This window comes from Theropithecus gelada, chromosome 16 (assembly GCF_003255815.1).
Source record: "Theropithecus gelada isolate Dixy chromosome 16, Tgel_1.0, whole genome shotgun sequence".
NCBI classification, from domain to species: Eukaryota; Metazoa; Chordata; class Mammalia; order Primates; family Cercopithecidae; genus Theropithecus; species Theropithecus gelada.
Window position 1 is genome coordinate 35,643,786 of NC_037684.1, and position 14,746 is coordinate 35,658,531.

Below are 14,746 nucleotides of genomic sequence, written 5' to 3' on the forward strand. Positions count from 1 at the left end.
GTGGGGTAAAAAAGAAAGAAGTTTGAAAGGCTGAAAATACAGATTTGCTCCCCTTTCTTTTAGTGATTATTATTTTTTTGAAAGATAGTTGGGGGAATAAGGATAATTATTTTTGATTAATTAACTAACTGTTTTGTTATGTCTGTGCAGCACTTCATAAAGCCTGTAAAATTTTTAGTAAAATTCGAAGTGGTAAGATTTATGTGAATGATCTTCCAGTGATCCTCGGCATCTTGAGAATTTCTATAAGTGATTTAGAAATGCGACAGGCACTAAAGACTATTGATATTGATGGTAAGTTTTATCTTTTCAGTATTAGTTTAAGGGTCTGCAATCATAAATATGTTTGTCAGATTAATTACAAATGATAGGAAAGCTAAACCTTGAAATATATTATAAAAACATCATTTTTGGTCATATTATATATTATGAAACATTTTTATATGTTACAAGAACATTGCTTACAATAATGATATTGAAAATTGGCCTCAGGTTTATGTAATTGGATTGATTAATTACTAGACTGGATTATGACATATTCTCATTATTGTTCCACGCATGGTCTAATCTTATTTAGTTATGTAATTTAAATAATATAATAAGTACTTGACCCAACCACCCAAAATAAAAAGTAGGACCTTGTCAATAATTTACATCTAACCGTAAACTTTACTAAGCAACCTATTATTCTGTTTTCCCCAACCTGAGGTAAGAATTATCTTGAATCCTATATTCATTATTCTCTTATTTTTCTGTTCAAATAGTATTATTGTTATGGATAGGTATTTTTGTAAAATAGTTCAAAAATTTTAGTTGTTTAAAAAACTTTAGTAAAAAGTTTTTCATGCTGTATATAATCTTTTGTTTTCTTCACTTAATATTATATGACTAAGATTTATTCATATTGTAAATGTGACTAAGATTTATTCATATTGTTGTATACTGCTTTTTTTTAATGCTCCTGCCATCCTTGAATTGATCAGCCTTTAAAAATTATGGTTGTTCTAATAGATATACGGTTATTATCTGATTGTGGTTTTAATTTACATTTCCTGAATGATTAAATAATGTTGAATATCTTTTCATGTGCTCGTTTGCCATTTGTATATTTTTTGCCCATTGAAAAATTGTGTTCTTATTATTGTATTTTGAGATTATTTATATATTCTGAATATAAGTCTTTTACTGGATATGTGATTCGTAGATATTTTATTCCATTCTGTGGCTTGACTTTTTATTCTCTTAAGAATGTTTTTAGAAAAGGAAAAGTTCATACTTTTGATGAAGTCCAGTCTACAATTTTTCTTTTATGAATTGCTTTTGATATCTTATCTGAAAGATCTTTGCCAACCCAAAGTCACAACAATATCAGAAAACAAGTCAAAGTAGTTCATTAAAATTTGGACAGATATTTCACTGTTTTTGAAAGAAAGGAGAACCCACTCTCAAGTTGTTACACTGAAGAAGTGGAGATAGACAACTTGACAGATTTTTCAGTGCTGGAGAAAGTGCTTCTGTGGTATGGAAGTGAGAACAACCAAGCCTTGTCATTTCCTCTGCAGATGACTGGAAGCCCTTAAGTATTCCTCTGTAGGCTATTTCTGCTCAGATGACACTAAATTGAAATATAGATTTATACTTGTTTTCTTCATAACATAGATAACATCACTGATGTAAATAAACCCTGTCAAAGTTGGGCTCATTTGCTTCATGACAGGAGAAAATGAATTCATAGTTATTTAACTTGAAGAATCTTGAAGAACTACAAATATAAAAATTAGTCGAGCAAAGAGCACTGCTGTATCTACAGTACTAGTCCCATAGCATTCTTATTACTGCTAGAACACTATTTACTACCTAATTATAATATGTAAATTTTTTTCTGGTAAATATTCTTTTTACATTCTATATATGTCTACTGCTCTGTGTATAGATAATAGTATTCTAATGTCATTAGTTAATTCTATTTACATTTTTAGTTGCCATTTTTATCTTATGTTCTTAGGGAGTTTGCTAATAATGTTTGCTGATGGAGATTTTTTTCCCTTCTGTTTTGGAATCATTTTTATAGTTAATGGAATGCTGGATTTTTCAAATTTCCTTAAAGCTGTGGCTGATGTTTCTTATATGGTCTCTCAGAATCCAGGTAAAAAAGACTTCTTCAAAAGTATAGAAGATAATAATTTTGTAACTGATTTTGGGGTTGGGAGGGGTGGTATTTAATATATGAATTAATTTATATTTTACAGAATCTCCCACTAGCGTAGGCTGAGAAAAATTAGATATGAATTTTGTCATAAAAGGCATTACAAAACCTGGCTCAAACTGCCCCAATATTCTAACATTCTATCTCTAATCTCTAGTTTTTCCTGCACATTAACTGCTAGACTAATTCTCTTAAAATACTATTTTCACCATGTCATCTTCCTGCTCAAGAATTTGGATGCTCTTCCTATTATCAAATGAGTCTAGGCCAAACTCTCATGCTTAGCCTCTTCATCCCTTCATAATTTTGTTCACCACTCTTCCCTTTATCACAGTACCTTTCCCAGGCAAGAACCCCATACTCCGATTAGTCATAAATCTTCATACATGCCAAAATAATTCTTACTCCCATGACTTTGTTTGTGTGCGTGTTTTTTTTTCTGTTGAAATCTCACATCTGTTTTCTTCTTCATCCTTAACAGCGCTTTCTTCTTTTTGCCAGAAATCTGTTTGTATCTATTCCTAAAAATTTCAGCTACTTATGGGTCTCTTAATAACCTTTAGTTTACATTACTTATATATTATAAATAAAGTGGTTGGAAAGGGTATTCGTATTAATGGTAGAAACAGTACCTCCAAAAACACGAAATCTGTGGTGTTCATGACCTGATGTTAGCAATTCTTCTATTTCTCCATTAGGTGATATCAAGTTCTTATGCTTGGTCCTTGGAATTATATATTTTTTATTTTTTATTTGTATAAGTTCAAGGGGTGCAAATGCAGTTTCGTTACGTAGATACATTGCATCCTGGTAAAGTCTGGCTTTTAGTGTAACCATTATCTGAATAGTTATACATTGTACTTATTAAGTAATTTTTCATCCTTCACCCCCTTCCCACACTTCCAAGTCTCCAGTAACTATTATTTCACGCTCTATGTCCATGTGTACACATTTGGCTCCCACCTATACATTTGGCTCCTACCTATAAATAGCTTTCATTATCTCAAGTGAAACAACTCAGAAACAGAAAGATAGATAATAGCTTCATCCATGTTGCTGTAAAATATATTATTTCATTCTTTTTTTATGGCTGACTAGTATTCCACTGTGTGTGTGTGTGTGTGTTTGTGTGTGTGTGTGTACCACATTTTCTTTATCCAGTCATCCATTTATGGACACTTAGGTTCATTTTGTATCTTTGCTATTGTGGATTGTGCTGTGATAAACATATGAGTGCAGGTATCTTTCTGAGATAATGGTTTCTTTTCCTTTGGGTGTATATACCTAGTAGTGGAATTGTTGGATCATACAGTAGTTCTATTTTTAGTTCTTTGAGAAATCTCCACACTACTTTCCATTTTTTCATAATACTCATTTGGCCATTTGTATGTCTTCTTTTGAAAAATGTCTATTCATGTCATTTGCCCACTTTTTAATGGGATTATTTGTTGTTTTTGTTGTCATTGATCTGTTTGAGTTCTTTGTAAATTCTGGATATCAGTCCCTTGTTGGATGCACAGTTTGCAAATATTTTCTCCTATTCTTCAAGTTGTCTGTTCATTCTGTTGATTATTTCTTTTGCTGTGCAGAAGCTTTTTAGTTTAGTTGTCTCATTTGCCTTTTTTTGTTGTTGTTGCTTGTGCTTTCGAATTCTTAGTCATGAATTCTTTGCTTAGACCAATGTCAGTAAGAGTTTTCCTTAGGTTTTCATCTAGTATTCTTTTTTTTTTTTTTTTTCCAGATGGACTGTCGCTCTGTCGCCCAGGCTGGAGTGCAGTGGCCTGATCTTGGCTCACTGCAAGCTCCACCTCCTGGGTTCACACCATTCTCTTGCCTCAGCCTCCCGAGTAGCTGGGACCACAGGCGCCCGCCACCACGCCTGGCTAGTTTTTTTATATTTTTAGTAGAGACGGGGTTTCACCGTGTAAGCCAGGATGGTCTGATCTCCTGACCTTATGATCCGCCTGCCTCAGCCTCCCAAAGTGCTGGGATTACAAGCGTGAGCCACTGCGCCCAGCCTCATCTAGTATTCTTAAAGCTTTGAGTATTACATTTAAGTTTAGATCCATCTTGAGTTGATTTTGTATATGGTGGGAGATAGGGGTCTAGTTTCATTCTTCTGCGAATGGCAGTCCAATTTTCCCTTTACCATTTATTGAAAAGAGTGTCCTTTCACCAGTGTATGTTTTTGTCAACTTTGTCAAAGATCAAGTGGTTATAGATATGAAACTTCATTTCTGAGTTCTCTTTTCTGTTCCACCAATTTATGTGTCTACTTTTATAGCAGTACCATGCTGTTTTGGTTACTGTTACGGTATAATTTGATATATTACCATATAATGTGATGTCTCCAGCTTTGTTCTTTTGCTTAGGATTACTTTGGCTATTTGGGCTCCTTTAGTTCCACGTAAAATTTAAGATTTTTTTTTCTATTTCGTGAAAAATGACATTGGTATTTTGATAGAGATTGCACTGAATCTGTAGATTGCTTTGGGCAGTATGGTCATTTTAACGATATTAATTTTCTGATCCATGAGCATGGGATGTTTCCCATTTGTCTGTGTTCTCTATAGTTTATTTCATCACTGTTTTGTAGTTTTCCTTGTAGAGATCTTTCACCTCTTTGGTTAAATGTATTCCTAGGTACTTTGGTTTTTGTAGCTAAGCTAAATGGTATTGCCTTCTTGATTGGTTCTCAGCTTGATACTAGGGTATAGAAATGCCACCAATTTTATCTACTTAAACATTATCAAATTTGTTTATCAAATCTAAGAGTTTTTTTTTTTGGGAGGAGTTTTTAGGGTTTTCTTAGTATAAGATTATATCATCAGCAAACAGACATAATTTGACTTCCTCTTTTCCAACTTGGATGCCTCTTATTTTTTTTTCTCTTGCCTGATTGCTCTGGGTAGGGCTTCCAGTAATATATTGAATACAAGTGGTGAATAGTTTTGTTTCAGTTCTTAGAGGGAATGCTTTAAACATTTCCCCATTCAGAAGGATGTTGGCTGCGGGTTTGTCATATATGGCCATTATTATTTTGTGGTATGTTCCTTTTATAGTGAATCAGATGGTTTATTTATGTATGTATGTATTTTTTTTGAGGTGGAGTCTTGCTCTCTCACACAGGCAGGCTGGAGTGCAGTGGCACAATCTTGGCTCACTGCAGCCTCTGCCTCCCAGGTTCAAGGGATTCTCCTGCCTCAGCCTCCCAAGTAACTGGAACTACAGGCGTGCATCACTATGCCTGGCTAAATTTTTGTATTTTTAGTAGAGATGGGGTTTTACCATGTTGGCCAGGCTGGTTTTGAACTCCTGACCTCAAGTGATCTGCCTGCCTTGGCCTCCCAAAGTGTTGGAATTATAGGCGTGAGCCACTGCACCTGGCCCAGATTTTATTTTGTTAGAATCAAGGCTATGTGAATGTGATAGTCTTTATAGTCCTCGAGCAGCAAGTAAAAAGCAATAAAAACTCTTCAATGCTTATTTATTCATTTATGTAATAAACATTAATGCCTATATATGCAGCAGTGAACCATATAGATATGATGCTTGGCTTGCTTTTTCTTTTTGACATTTTGATAGACTCCATGGCATTAGGATTTGCCTAGTTCTCTTTTGTCTACTTGGTTTCTGACTTACATTTTTTTCTTGTTTCAGTTTCATTTAGTTCTCTGATCTTGCTTATTTCTTTTCTTCTGCTAGGTTTGGGTTTGGTTTGTTCTTGTTTCTCTAGTTCCTTGAGGTGTGACCTTAGATTGCCTATTTGTGTTCTTTCAGACTTTTTGATGTAGTCATTTTATGCTATTAACTTTTATCTTAATACTGCTTTTGCTGTATCCCAGAGGTTTTGATAGGTTGTGTCACTATTATTGTTCAGTTCAAAGAATTTTTAAATTTCTATCTTGATTTCATTGTTGACTCAATGATTATTCAGGAGCAGATTATTTAATTTCCCTGCATTTGCATGGTTTTGAGGGTTCCTTTTGGAGTTGATTTCTAGTTTATTTCACTGTAGCAAGAGTACTTGCTGTAATTTTAATTTTCTTAAATTTGTTGAGTCTTGTTTTGTGGCCTACCATACGGTCTATCTTGGAGGATGTTCCGTGTGCTGATGAATAGAATTCATATTCTGCATTTATTGGGTAGAATGTTCTATAAATTTCTGTTAGATCAATTTTTTTTAGCGTGTAGTTTAAGTCCATTGTTTCTTTGTTGACTTTCTGTCTTGATGACCTGTCTAATGCTGTCAGTGGAGTATTGAAGCCCCCTACTATTGTTGCTGTCTGTCTGATTTCTTAAGTCTAGTAGTAACTGTTTTATAAATTTGGGAGCTCCAATGTTAGGTGCATATATATTTAGGATTATGATATTTTCCTGTTGGACTAGTCCTATTATTATATAATGTCCCTCTTTGCCTTTTTAAACTGCTGTTGCTTTAAGTTTGTTTTGTCTGATATAAGAATAGCTACTCCTGCTTGCTTTTGGTGTCCATTTGCATGGAATATCTTTTTCCACCCCTTTACCTTAGGTTTATGTGAGTGAGTCCTTAAGTGTCAGGTGAGTCTCTTGAAGACAGCAGATACTTGGTTGGTGAATTCTTATCCATTCTGCCATTCTCTATTAAGTGGAGCATTTAGACCATTTACATTCAATGTTAGTACTGAGATGTGAGGTACTATTCAATGTGCTAGTTGTTGACTGAATATCTTGCTTTTTTTTTTTTTTCTTTTTTTTCCTGTGTTGTTGTTTCATAGGTCCTGTGAAATTGATGCTTTAAGGAGATTCTATTTTGGTGTATTTTGAGGATTTGTTTCAAGATTTAGAGCTCCTTTTAGCAGTTCTTTTAGCAGTCAGTAATGCTGGCTTGGTAATGGCAAATTCTCTCAGCATTTGTTTGAAAAAAGACTGTATTTTTCCTTCATTTATGAAGCTTAGTTTCACTGGATACAAAATTCTTGGCTGATAATTGTTTTGTTTAAGGAGGCTAAAGATAGGACCCAATCTCTTCTAGCTTGTAGGGTTTCTGCTGAGAAATCTGCTATTAATCTGATAGGTTTTCCTTTATAGGTTACCTGATGCTTTTGCCTCACAGCTCTTAAGATTCTTTCCTTCATCTTGACTTTAGATAACCTGATGACTTTGTGCCAAGGTCATGATCTTTTTGAGATGAATTTCTCAGGTGTTCTTTGAGCTTTTTGTATTTGGATATCTAGATCTCTCACAAGGTTGGGGAAGTTTCTCTTGATTATTCCCTCAAATATGTTTCAACAAACATTTAGATTTCTCTTCTGCTTTGGAAACACCAAGTATTCTTTTTTTTAAATTATACTTTTAAGTTCTAGGGTACACGTGTACAATGTGCAGGTTTGTTACATATGTATACATATGCCATGTTGGTGTGCTGCACCCATTAACTCATCATTTACATTAGGTATATCTCCTAATGCTATCCCTCCCCCCTCACCCCACCCCATGACAGGCCCCAGTGTGTGATGTTCCCCTTCCTGTGTCCAAGTGTTCTTATTGTTCAATTCCCACCTATGAGTGAGAACATGCAGTGTTTGGTTTTTTGTCCTTGCGTTAGTTTGCTGAAAATGATGGTTTCCAGCTTCATCCATGTCCCTACATTAACTCATCCTTTTTTATGGCTGCATAGTTGGAAACACCAATTATCCTTAGACTTGGTAATTTAAAGTAATCCCAAACTTCCTGGAGGCTTTGTTCTTTTTTTTTTTTTTTTTTTTTTTGAGACAGAATCTTGCTCTGTTGCCAGGCTGGAGTGCAGTGATGCGATCTTAGCTTACTGCAACCTCTGCCTCCTAGGTTCAAATGATTCTCCTACCTCAGCCTCCCGAGTAGCTGGGACTACAGGTGCATGCCACCAAACCCAGCTAATTTTTGTATTTTTAGTAGAGATGGGGTTTCACCAGGTTGGCCAGGATGGCCTCGATCTCTTGACCTCATGATCCACCCGCCTCAGCCTCCCAAAGTGCTGGGATTACAGGACTGAGCCACCACACCCAGCCTGTTCATTTTAAAAAATTCTTTATTCTTTGTTTTTGTTGTATTGGGTTAATTAGAAAACCTTGCCTTCATGCTCTGAAGTTTTTTCTTTTACTTATTTGATTCTATTACTGAGACTTTTCAGCTCATTTTGCATTTCTCTAAATGTGTCCTTCATTTCCAGAAGTTATGATTGTTTTTTATTTATATTATTCCACTGGAGATTTTCCCATACATATCCAGTATCTTTTTTTTTTTTATTTCTTTAAGTTAGACTTCACCTTTCTCTGGTGCCTCCTGATTAGCCTAATAATTGACCTTCTGAATTATTTTTCTGGCAATTTAGAGATTTCATCTTGATTTGTATCCATTGCTGCTAAACTTTGGAGTGTGATCTTCTGGAGATGTAAAAGAACGTTATTTTGTCATATTACCAGAATTGTTTTTCTGGTTCCTTCTCATTTGGGTAGACTATGTCAGAGGGAAGCTCTGGGACTCAAGGGCTGCTATTCAGATTCTTTTGTCCCTCAGAGTGCTCCCTTGATTTGGTGCTCTTCCCCTTCCCCTAGGGGCTTCCTGAGACATAGGGCTTCCTGAACAAGGGACTTCCTGAGAGTCAAACTGCAGTGATTGTTATTTCTCTTTTGGATCTAGCCACCCAGTGGAGCTACCAGACTCCAGACTGGTATTGGAGAGTGTCTGCAAAGAGTCCTGTGATGTGTTCCATCTTCAGGTCTCTCAGCTGTGAATACCAGCACCTGCACCAATGGAGGAAGCAGGGGAATGAAGTGGACTCTGTTAGGGTCCTTGGTTGTATTTTTGTTTAGTGTGCTGGTTTTGTGCTGGTTGGCCTCCAGCCAGGAGGTGGCACTTTCAAGAGCACATCAGCTGTAGTAGTATAGGGAGATTACAAGCTTGCCCTAGGGTCAGGTGGTGGGCAGGGCCATAGAGCTCTCAAGAGATATATTCTTTGTTTTCTGCTACCAGGATTGGTAGAGAAAGACCATCAGGTGGGGCAGGTTAGGCATGTCTGAGCTCAAACTCTCTTTGAGTGGGCCTTGCTGCAGCTGCTGTCGGGGTGAGGGTGTGGTTCCCAGGCCAATGGAGTTATGTTCCTGGGAGGATTATGGCTGCCTCTGCTGCCTGACAGGTCACCAGGGAAGTGGGGGAAAACCAGCAGTGATAGGCCTCACTCAGCTTCCACGAAGCCCACAGTCTGAAAGACTGGTGTCACTCCCACTGTGCTTCACCTATAGCACAGTTTATTTCCAGGCAGGCAGTGAGCAGGGATGAGAACCTGCCCCAGGCTACAAGCCTCCCCACTGAGAAAGCAAGCAGACTCACAATTACTTGGCTGTCCCACAGAGCCTGCAAGGGCATCCACCTCTTTCAAGGGGTCTGTGGATTCTCTTGGCTTTCCTGGTATGTTCCTGCAGTAGTTCTTGGCACAAAAGTTCACGATGTGAGTGTCTACTTACCACTTTTTGAATCACAACTTAGAATAGCTTATTTACTTTCCTATGTTTCTTGATTTTTCAAGTCCTGGTTTCCTATTTTGACCTTTTGATAATTCATTTTGCCTTGACAAAGCATAAATTACTATTATTTTTTTGGATGTAATATCACTCTTGTTGCCCAGGCTGGAGTGCAGTGGCGCGATCTCGCTCACTGCAACCTCTGCCTACCTGGTTCAAGCAATTCTCCTGCCTCAGCCTCCCGAGTAGCTGGGATACAAGCACAAACCACCACGCCTGGCTAATTTTTATATTTTTCATAGAAGTGGGATTTCACCATGTTGGCCAGGCTGGTCTTGAACTCCTAACCTCAGGTGATCCACTGCCTCATCTCAGCCTCCCAAAGTGCTGGGATTACAGGCATGAGCCACCGTGCCCTGCTACAAAACATAAATTATAGGTATGTATCTGTGGTCAGTACTTAGGAGTCCAAACACACATATAAATCTATAGTCAGAAAAAAATGTAAGTTGAGATCCAGACAATAGGGAAAAATGGTGGATAGGAGGCAGGACTAATTTGCAACTTCTACTCGGACAGACAGAGCAGCGCGTAGGGACCACTTTTTGAATTACAACTTAGAATAGCTTATTTACTTCCCTATATTCCTTGATTTTTCAAGTCCTGGTTTCCTATTTTGACCTTATTTTCTGTTTATGGACATAGTGTTCTGAGACTAATCAAGAACTCTCAGGTTTCTTTTTTTTCTTTTAAAAGAACACACATAATTCTTGAATATATTGTTTTAATAAAATATCCAAGCAATATATGTGTATAAAGATGTGAAAGACCTTCTTTAACCCCTCTAAGATTGCTACAATTTAATACTGACCCGAGAATTCTTTTTATATGCACATACATACATATAATTTATGTTTTGTCAAGGCAAAATGAGTTATCAATCACTAGGCAGAGTGGAAGCAAAGGACCTAGGTCTCATAGAAACTAGTAAAAAGATCAGGCATACAGTTAGAAATCAAGAGACCCCCTAGAAAAAAATAAAAGGGAAAAATGCAAGTATCTTTTTCTTAAGAGAAAAAGAAATTTTGCCACCTTGATTTGCAGAAACTATCTTGTTTAATTGTATTTCTCAATTATGAAATTAGTAATCTTTTAATATAATTACTGGTCATTCATATATTTTTTCTATGAATTGCCTTTTCACATATACTTTTCATTTAAAAAACTAGATTGTTCATCTCATTGATTTGTAGGAGTTTTCATATTCTGGCTATTAATCCTTTGTTATGTATGTTACAAGTGTTTTCTTCTAGTCTATGGTTTCTCTTTTAATTTTGAAATGGTGTCCTTGTTTTTTGGAATGGGACTGTTACATTTTATCACAAAATTTATTATTTTTTCTTTATGTCTTCTGAGTTTTGAGTTGTGCTTAAAGAGGCCTTTCTCACCTCATTAGTGCACACACACATTTTCATCATGATTGTAGAGTACTGGTTTTCAATGCTCCAGGGAACCTGGAGATGGGTAGACGGGAATAGGGCAAGTTAAAATGCCACAAAGCTCACTGTTCTTGTTGAGACTCAGTCATTTTTCTTGAAGAAATTCCTCGGATAACTGCAAGCCTTTGGCTTATTTTCAGAGTTTTGAAACAAGTTGGTTCTGATAATTTCTGCCAGAGTTCTCATTGCTTTTATGGAGGAGATGGTTTCTGGAGGTCCCTTCCTTTGCTATTTTTGTTAACTTGATCAATAATGAGTAGTTGAGGACAGGCATGGTGGCTCATGCCTGTAGTCCCAACACTTTGGGAGGCCAAGGCGGGTGGATCGCTTAAGCCCAGGAGTTCGAGACCAGCCTGGGCAACATGGCAAAACCCCATCTCTACAAAAATACAAAAAAGTTAGCGGGGTATAGTAGTACGTGTCTGTAGTCCCAGCTACTCAACAGGCTGAGGTGGGAGAATCGTTTGAGCTGGGGAGGCAGAGGTTGCAGTAAGCTGAGATTGTGTGATTGCATTCCAGCCTGGGCTACAGAGAGATACCCTGTCTTAAAAAAATTAATTAATTAAAAAAAGACTAATTGAATGAATAAATAATGCCCAGCCTTTTGTCCTTGATTGTACTTATCAAAGAACTTAGTAATCGTTAGTTTATTATATGATGAATTTCAAGAAAATCTAGTCTGACTATAATGTGATTTTCTGTCTGAAATTGATCATGGGAATTGTGTTTTTTTTTTTTTTTGTCAAGGCTAATTAGTAGTGGTCAGGGAGAATTTAAATTTAGCAGTTGAACACGGCTTTCAATCTGTTTAATTCTTAAGGAAGTTTTTTTGTGGAAAATTATAATTTATCTGAATATTTTCTTTTTAAAATTAAAAATATACTGAGCTCTCTGATGTGACTACAAATTTTAGAAAATGATAAAGTGATTTGGTATTTAATTTATTTTAGTTACATTGTTCTAAAATTATAGAATCTAAGATTCAGAAGTAGATGTCTTGGGGAGCCCCAGATTTGGTTTGCTAGTCAGGGTCACGCTGAATATTTCCTTCTGACCAGGTTCTTTTCAATTCATTTTATATGCTAAGGATTGTTAACATAAGAATATGAAATTCCTATGGAGAAAAAAAGACCAATGTTTTAGTCACTATTATAAAGTTATTTTATAACAGTGATTTACTTGTTGATAAATATTTATAAAATCCCGTGCTTATATAAGGTTATTTTCCCTTAGTGGGCTATTGACACAAAGTCACCTCCTTTTCCAAGAAAAGCTATTGATTCTCATGGTATACTAATTTGTTTTTTGCAGCATTCTGGGATGCCTTGAAGATTTTCTGTAGGATAAAAGGTGGTCGAGTTTCAACTGATGAAATATTTGGTGTTTTGGATAGCATGGGTATCCCTATAAACCCTGAAATTTTAGAAGAAGTGATAAAACATACCTATATTGACAGTGAGTTATTTGCATTGAAATATATATGTAAATATATATGTGCATGTATTTATACATTTTTTTTCTGGATATCAATTTTGCAATCTGTCCTTTGCTTCTCCTTTTTTCTCTTGATTCTTACCTTTTGCCATTGACACTGTTGACTGGTGTCTATAGTAAGAAATAATCTAGAAAAATTAAGTGAGAAGTTTCTAAAATTGTTATAGTTTGGTATGTTTGGTAAAAGAGTAAAATGAATTTTAAAAGAATTCAGCCTTATATCTCTTTTCCAAGTCATTTCTGGTCTTTGTGGAGAAGTAGTTTCTTGTAGTGTCGAGGGCATTGACTCCACAAGTTAGAAGACCTAAATTTCTTGAATTCTCAACTTTATTATGTAGCTTTGATTAAACAATTTTGCTATGCCCTTCAGTTACTCTCTGTACAATGCGGATTGCTTTAAACATGATAAAAATATTTAGCAGGTGTTTTGTATTACATGTTTACTTGTAACCAGAGGATGTCCTATAATAATTAGTGATTAATTGATTGATTCATTTTATTATTTTATTATTTTTAGAGCCTCACTCTGTTGCCCAGGCTGTAGTGCAATGTTGTGATCATAGCTTGCTGTAATCTTGACCTCCTAGGCTCAGTAATCCTCCCACCTCATCTTCCTGAATAGCTAGGACTATAGGTGTGTGCCATCATGCCAGGCTAATTTTTATTTTGTAGAGATGAGGTCTTGCTATGTTTCCTAGGCTGGTCTCAAATTTCTGGCCACAAGTGATCCTCCTGCCTCAGCCTGCTGAGTAGCTGGAATTACAGGCATGAGCCACTGGGCCCAGCCTGATTCATTCACTTAATGAATCAGATAGTCATTTAATATCTACTATGCCTGGAACTGTGCTAGGTGATGCAAAGATGAATAAAACACACTTCTTTTTTTTTTTTTTTTTTTTTTTTTTGAGGGAACTCACATTCAAGTGTGGAAAAAACTAAGCAAACCAAAAATTAAAATGCTGCATGGCAAATACTATAATAGAGTGTACATAGGCTGCTAATACATACTGGAAGCCTTGGGGAAAGATTATCAGAGGAACTGATGTCTGAGCTGAATCTTGAAGGATCAGTATGAATTAAGTAGTTGAAGGTGGTAGCGAAGAGTGAGAAAAACATCTTAAGCCAAAGGAACAGTTTGTGTAAATATGGCAGAAAAATACTCAGACATGACATCTTTCTGAGTGGGCTTCCACTAGTTTTTGTCATTTATTAATGGTGGTTTTGTAGTGGGCTTTTGGTTGCTGATATGTGGTCTGGAGATAGAATCCAGCCACATGGAGTTCTATTAAGAAGTCAGGTATGGTGGGCTCTGGGGTGAGGCATGAGTGGAAGGATATGATGGGGTATGAAAATGTAAAATGGGGATTTTAAAGCCTAATCTTAAGCCTTTAGGGCATGCCCTACCAGAAACAACAGAAATCATATATGAAACAGCTGCAGTACTTTGCTTTTTGCTTGTGGAGTTCTGGTCTCGGTCTCCAGGTCTCCTGCTTTATTTGGGGAGGTATACTGGACAAATGATACTAATTTTATAGACTTGTTATAGGAATTAAATATACACATCACAGTGCTTGGCACCTAGAATAGACACAAGAAGGGTGAGGTAGAAACCTGAGAGTCATCCTTGACAACTCTACTTCTCTATTCCTCATGCAATAGTTCCCTTATTTAAAGTCTTCGATATATCTTTTAAAAAACTTTTCCTCTTTTTTCTGTATATAAGATAGATATCTCTTAAGTCTTTCCATTTCTCTCTCTCTTTTTTTTTTTTTACTCCTCTCTGTTGCCAGACTGTAGTGCAGTGGTGTGATCTTGGCTGACTGCAACCTCCGACTCCCTGGTTCAAATGGTTCTCCTGCCTCAGCCTCCAAGTAGCTGGGATTACAGGCACGTGCTACCACGCCCAGCTAATTTTTGTATTTTTAGTAGAGACAGGGTTTCACCATGTTCCCAGGATGGTCTGGATCTCCTGACCTTGTGATCCACCTGCCTTGGCTTCCCAAAGTGCTGGGATTACAGATGTGATCTATTTCTCCTTTTTTTTTTTTTTTTTTTTTTTTTTTTTT

At 36.4% G+C, this 14,746-nt stretch overlaps 1 protein-coding gene across 1 annotated transcript in view; it reads left to right on the plus strand.

The window, feature by feature from the left end:
* Positions 1-14,746, plus strand: part of EFCAB13 (EF-hand calcium binding domain 13) — a 125,240-nt gene that overhangs the window by 21,312 nt on the left and 89,182 nt on the right. Inside the window, exons 7-8 of the mRNA XM_025362903.1 lie at positions 151-294; positions 12,498-12,641. Of these exons, the coding sequence (XP_025218688.1) occupies positions 151-294; positions 12,498-12,641 (288 nt within the window). The remainder of the gene's footprint in view (positions 1-150; positions 295-12,497; positions 12,642-14,746) is intronic.